The sequence below is a fragment of the Curcuma longa genome, chromosome 4 (genome assembly GCF_044706935.1).
Source record: "Curcuma longa cultivar G26 ecotype Majalengka, Jawa Barat chromosome 4, ITB_CL_G26_1.1, whole genome shotgun sequence".
In the NCBI taxonomy this organism is placed as follows: Eukaryota; Viridiplantae; Streptophyta; class Magnoliopsida; order Zingiberales; family Zingiberaceae; genus Curcuma; species Curcuma longa.
In genome coordinates this window covers 1507982-1515173 of record NC_133864.1, presented here as the reverse complement: position 1 = coordinate 1515173, position 7192 = coordinate 1507982, and the positions used below count along the sequence as shown (strand labels likewise).

The following is a 7192-nucleotide window of genomic DNA, read 5'->3' as shown; positions in this document are numbered from 1 at the left end:
GTGAAACCCCTGGTCAAATCCCTCTCCACCACAACGCCGCCTGTTCCCAGCGATCGTCACCTACCGACGCCACCTCTTCTCACCGCGACACCACCTCCAGCCGTGACACGACTCCCCAGCAGCGACCGCCGCCTGTCGATCGTGATTGAGATTTCCTTTCGGCTGAGTGGGGAGAGAGACAGACGTCGATGTTGGGTCCAAAAGAATGTCCGTATCTCCACAATGGCATGATATTGTCCACTTTGGGCCTAAGCCCTCATGGTTTTGTTCTTGGGCTCTCCCCAAAAGGCCTCATACCAATGGAGATACTTTCCATCCTTTTAAATCCATGATCTTTCCCATGTGTTTTAGATGTGGGACTATGTTTGCACCTTTGCAACCCAACAATCCCCCCCTCAAACAAAGGACCACAGACCCCCCTCAAACGGAAAGCCTCCGTTTGATGTCTAAATCTTCGACCCACCAGGACTTCCTGCCCCTCGGTCCACCCTGACCTACTAGGACTTCCTGCCCAGCCACAACCAGGACTTCCTGCCCCTCAGTCCACCCGACCTACTAGGACTTCCTGCCCAGCCGCAACCAGGACTTCATGCCCCTCGGTCTACCCGACCTACTAGGACTTCCTGCCCAGCCGCAACCAGGACTTCATGCCCCTCGGTCTACCCGACCTACTAGGACTTCCTGCCCAGCCGCAACCAGGACTTCATGCCCCTCGGTCTACCCGACCTACTAGGACTTCCTGCCCGGTGTCTGGTCCTCTTGATTCAAACACGGGAGCCCCTACTTCCTTTGTTTTTAAGGTTCAACCCACATGGTTAGATCCGGATCATGGCTCATCCGGCGGTTAGTCCGGTGAAGAGCGGCCTCGCTCTGATACCAATTGTTAGGTCCAAAAGGATGTCCATATCTCCACAATGGCATGATATTGTCCACTTTGGGCCTAAGCCCTCATGGTTTTGTTCTTGGGCTCTCCCCAAAAGGCCTCATACCAATGGAGATACTTTCCATCCTTTTAAATCATGATCTTTCCCATGTGTTTTAGATGTGGGACTATGTTTGCACCTTTGCAACCCAACAGTCGAGCCTCTTCTCCACGCGATACTATCATTTCTCTTCCTCTCCTACACTGATCTTCTTCTTCCTCCTCCACATGATCGCCCAACTCCTACTCCACTAGGTACTTTCGAGCCTCCTCCTCTTATGTGTCGATCGTTCCTCTTCCCTCCCCCGTCGTGAGTCATTTCTAGCACTGAATTTCCTCTTTTCAGGTAGTTACTTGTAGTGAATCATGCTCAGCTAATTCGTTTGCTCCTGTATCAGTTTAAAAAGGGGGTTTTATCTTATGAAATGCAGTTGAGTGAATTATTATTCCTTATAAAATATGCTGATTCCAATGGGGTTCATCTGCTATCCCTTGTACATGATCAGATTTAGGAGGGACATTTGACACTTTTCTCCACGAGAAAGAACTTTGAATTTATTTTGTTGTCCAATACATGTACACATTTTTAAGGTCTACCAACACATATAGACATTAGCCAAGTAGAAGGGGGATTAAGCAAAGGCGCTTTAGACGAAAGAAAGATAGGTTTAGATTTTGTGTTATTATTCTTATTGGATAATATGTTGATTATTTGAGTTATTTTAATATTATGTGTAGATACTGGTTCGAGTGGAGAACAATGATCTGCTGACACTTGAAACTTTTGGCATACATAAAAAGTGGGTACATTCTATCCTTGGACTCATATATTTTTCTATGCATGAATAAATAAATTAAATGGATATATATTTATATATGTTATAATTATTTTCAAAAGGAGATTTAAAATGATCTTTAAAATACTGAAACAGGGTTAAAATAATTAAATCATTAAAGGATAAAGAACTGATTTATTTCCTGTTCACACATGGATTCGTCTAGGGAATTAAAATGGGAAAGGGTATTTTTAAAATTTAAATAGATATTCTGACTCACTTTTCTTTTGATACATGTCTTTAGATTGCTTGATCTATTATGTTCTATGCTGTTGATATTGCATTCTGTTGATACTTATCATTTACATGTAAATCTTACAATAATACCTTAATGAATGAATAAGATTTAACTTGACTTGAGTTGGTCGTTTAAACCAATCGAGGAGATACAGATTAAGAATGTAACAATTATGATAAATGAGAAAAAGATATAAAGTAAAATAATTGTGATACAAAAATGATAAATATTAAAAAGTGTTAATTATGAGCCTTGTTTTATACCAGAGTTTATGCTAGAGTACTGGACCGTACACCTGAGTAGTGGTGGTGTGATGTAGTCCTCGGTCTGAGCACTTGATCGCCCACATATTGTTGTGGTAGCGCAGAGGTCGCGGTCAGTGTTTATCATGTCTTCCATCAGTGAGGACTTTTAGCCCATATGTTAGATAGCATATGGGACGATATATTCTGAGGAAGTTGTTAGCTTATATTGTGATATTATTATACTCTGATGATATTGGCTTTCGTTGTTCACTTTTTAATTACTTATATACATGTTGATACTGATTATAATATTTAATCATGTTGAGATTATATTGGGAATGATTATATATAGCTTGATAAAATAACCAGGATTGAGAAGTTATCAAAATTGATAATAATGAATGATAATTAAATTGAAATACGAAATTCATACATAAAAGTGTTATCTGATTCCAAACAATGATAACTGAAAATAATGATATATAAATTATGTATAAATAGAGAACTCTAAGAAGAACTTAAAGTGGCAATAAGAAATTGTGATCTACTCTGTTTCCTTATCTTCTTAAATAAAATTTAATTCATGTACATCTTTTCTGATTACCCACTTAGTCATTGGCTAACTGTCTGCATTTTAATTCATTTGGCCTTTAATTTTGCAGGCATAGACTTGATACTATCTTGGCTCAGTTTTTTCTTAGAATTGCTCAGATATCTTGATGTGCTAATTTTCGATTTGGTTTATTTTAGTTTGATGATTCTTTATGTTATGTCTCTTTTATTTTATTGGTTTTTTTATTATATTGTCACCGAGTGAGATACCTCCCGGTGTGTGGGAATGACACTTCCGGGGTGTGACAAAAGTAGTTCTCTAGATTATAGGATGAGAGAGTAGCTCGATTAATTTGTTGATATTCAATTTTATGTTTATTTATCTTTCTTGCTATACGATATGTTTATCCATGATCCGATTTTATTGTGCATACATGAATTTAACATTAACCGTGTATTTTCTTATCTCATAAGATGCGATGAAGGACCGAAAGGTGAATCTAAATCTCCAACCCATAAAGACTGAGATGCGAGAGGTTATTCAAAGTAGTCTAAAATCTCACAAATGGACCATTGATTATCACAGAGTTTAATGGGTCGACCATGATTCGACATCACAAAGTAGGGGATGACATCTAGAGGACCATGAAACATCGTGACAAAAGACTCCCTGAGAAAACGTCACTCTAGTAAGACCATCTTAAAAGTAGACGTCATATTTGAGTAGATCTAGACACGCGCCAGTATAATTTCAAAAGTTTATATTGTTATTTTGAGATAGACCATCTGCATGCACATAAAGAAAATAAATAGTATTTAGGATAGTAACAGTCATCATGGCGAAACTGAAATCCTAGAGTTGTCTCTCAAAAATTATCTTTCTCCTACGACTCATCTATTTTCTCTCGACTCGATTTGTTTCTTTCTCGACTCTCATAATTTTTGACTTTTTATATAACCTACTTCGTGATTCTAACTTATACTTAATTTTACAATATTTGTGGGATCGATCTTTTTATTATTTGACGACAGTCGTACACTTGCAATTTTTGTCCGTCAATTCCCATATAAGCATAGTGAGGATGTTCCTGGATAGGTTATAGACAAGGATGCTCCCATATGAGCAAAGGAGATGTTCTCAAATAAAGATATTCTCCTATAAGCAAAACATAATGTTCCTATATGAATAAAATGAGGAATTTTTTAGACGGGGATGTTCTCATATGAGAGGAGCAGGAATATTCCTATATAAGCGAAGCAAGAATGTTCCTATAAACGAAGCAAAAATATTTCTAGATTGGAATGTTTTTATATGAGCAAAGTAAAGATATATATTTTCAAACGGAAATATTCTCAGACTTATTATTAAGGGGTGGAACCTCCCCTACATCACTTGTATAAAATATATGAATATTAATTTTCATTCTATTTAAAAATATATAATAATTTAATAATTATCAATCTCGAAGATTAAATTATTAATATCTTCACTGAATCATTATATAAATAATATTCTTAATGGGTTTGTGGGAAGATAAATGAGACATATTTAATAGTTTTATTAAGCATTAGAATAATTAACTATTAGAATAAATAACAAATAAAATTTTATTAATTAAAATTTATTATAACAAAATACATATAAATAGTTAACTGTAGCCTCTAACAAATTTTTAAGATTACATTTTATCTTAACTGTAGCCTTTTTATTCTTTCTGGCAGTCTTATCTCTCTTTTCTCTCTCTCTCTCTCTCTCTCTCTCTTTCAAGTAACAAGAGGCTCCTGCAATCCATCCTGCCGCCCGCCGCCGCGGCCGTCGATTGTGCCTTCCGCCGCCAACGCCTCCGCCTTGGTCGCCTCCTTCTCCCAGTCAGTGCGCGCGATAGCCCACAGCACGAGGCAGACGCACGAGGCCTGTGCCGCCACGAGGCCAAACCACAGACCTCGTAATCCGAGGCCCAGCGGGAACCCGGCCACCACGGCGACGGGCATCCCCACGAGATAGAATGCGCCCAAGTTAATGTGGGCACCTGTTTCCGGCCGTGCACTCCCTCGTAGCACTCCGCACCCGGCCGTCTGCGGGCTGTTCCCTAGCTCGCACAGCCCGACGATGGGCAGCGCGGTAGCCGTCAGTGCTAGTGTGACCGGATCGTCGGTGAACATCCGCCCCCAAGCGCCCCGCATCCCAGAGACGAATACGAAAGCCATCGATCCTCCAGTAGCGGCCAATGCCAGCCCCACGGCGGCGGCTCTTCGTGCCGCCGCAGGCCGCCGGGCGCCCAGCTCGTTCCCTACCCTCGTCGCCAGGCCCATGCCCAGAGACGCCGGAAACACGTACATGATTCCGGTAGTCTGCATGAGTATCCCCATGGCGGCCACGCTGGACTTGGGATCCGGCAGAAGCCCGCATAGCAGTAGCATCACCTCGTACCACCACCACTCCAGGCAGACGGCGATGGCGCTCGGCAGCCCCAGCTTCAGCAGCCGCCCCCACCCGCGCAGGCAATCCGTGGACAGCCCAGTCCAGATATTGACGACGTTATCGGAGACGAAGAGAAAAACCATGATGCCCAAATCGCTGTTGATTGTGTTGCAAACTGAAGCGATCGCCACCCCTTTGACTCCCCAGCCCAAGTAGAAGACGAAGAAATAGTTGGCAGGGATGTGCAGAAGGGCGGCGAAGGCAGTAGCAAAGGTGAGGGCTTTTGTGTGATTCTGCGTTCTCAAGAAGATGCTCAGTGGGTGAAGCAGAGCTTGCGCTACGAGGTCTGGGAGGGAGCAGAGGAGGTAGTCGCTGGCAATGGATGTGATGGCGGTGTCTTGGCCCAGTTTTAGTAGGATGGGATGGACGTTGAGCCAGATGATGGAGACGGGAACGGTGACGAGGAGCAGCAGCAGGATGGTCTTGTGGAGTGCCTGGGTGAGCACGGCCCAGCGGCGGGCGCCGTAGGCCTGGCCGCAGATGGGTTCCATGCCCAACGCCAGCCCCATGAGGACGGAGTTGCCACTGATGTTGGCGAAGGCCATGGCCATGGAGCCTCCGGCGAGCTCCGCCTCGCCCAACCGGCCGAGGAATAGCATGGAGATCACTAACTTGGAGAAGAACAGGAGGCCAATCATCACCATGGGCAGCACCGTCTGGCCCAGCAGCTGCAGCTCCAATGCCACCTGACCATCGATCGCTCACATCAAAATTAATTACATGCATTTTTATTATATTTAATTTGGACGACAACAATAAATCTTATCCCATCCATTGTAATTAATTTGCACTTAATAATAACGTCTTTTTAATTTCATTTTTATTATTGTCTTGTGAAGGACTGTACAATACTCTATTGGAGAAACTAAATGCGGTATTTATCATCTTTGACCTACCTCGACAAAAACTCTTATTAGAGAACACACAAAAAGTTTATGTTGTCATTGATGACTTGGTCATCCCTCTCTATGTTTAGTTTAGAAAATAATTAATTTCAGTTTACTAACTTCTTTAGCTTCATCATCTTATTATTTATGTAAAGCGTGTAAGCAAACAAAAGACACAAATTTCATCCAATAATACATCTAATTTTCTCTTAGAAATAATCTTCTATAATGTTTGAGCCGTACTCCTGTCTCATGAAGATTTTCTTTATTATGCCATTTGGATTGATAATTTAGCGAGTTCATTTGAATTTTTCTCATGAAATGGAAATGTGATCTCTTTGATATTTTCTATCACTTCCAAATACATGTTGAGCACTAGGGGTGAGTGTGGGTCAAATTTTGTCGAGTTCAAATAGTTATAATCGGATACCTAATATAGCAAGTAGGAAAAGAAATTCTCAATCACTATCGGACGTGGTCAAGTACCCGAGTAATATTGACTATCAGGTGTTAGATACTTGATAATTTCTTTTCAAAAAAATAAAATATTAATAGAATAAATGAGAAAAACTTTATACCCCTAACAAAAGTTAACAAAAAAAAAATTTAGATGATAAAATAAGTAGAAAAAGATAAAATCATAAAAATTATATTTGATTATTTTTATCAAAACTTTCACTCATTTATTTTGCAAATTCAGCATCTAAAATTTACACAAATTTGTAAGTTAATAATATTAAATAATAACAACAATAAGACAAAATAAAAGTATGAATGTGTGTTTTCCTTTAATGATAAAGAAAAAAAAACATGTATGTATACTTTTGAAAATTGTCTGTTGGTGCAATTTTGCCCCAAGTGAATTGGGTTTTAATATTTGACTAAAATGAGTTTAAGTTAGGCAATGTTGATGATCTAACGTGTGTAAATTGAGTTCACAGGAAAATCCAGATTGGAAGACTTGGCAAATGGTGAAGTCCCGGAGGTGCGGCCTTTTGGCAAAGGTGAAGTCCCGGAGGCGCGACCTCTT

General features: G+C 40.5%; 1 protein-coding gene across 1 annotated transcript; it reads right to left on the bottom strand.

Moving 5' to 3' along the window:
* Window positions 1-4557: 4557 nt before the first annotated feature.
* LOC141826100 (protein DETOXIFICATION 53) lies at window positions 4558-5934 on the bottom strand. Its single transcript, XM_074713354.1, has one exon. The coding sequence runs from the start codon at window positions 5917-5919 to the stop codon at window positions 4558-4560; it is 1362 nt and encodes a 453-aa protein (XP_074569455.1). The 5' UTR covers window positions 5920-5934.
* Between the last annotated feature and the right edge of the window lie 1258 nt (window positions 5935-7192).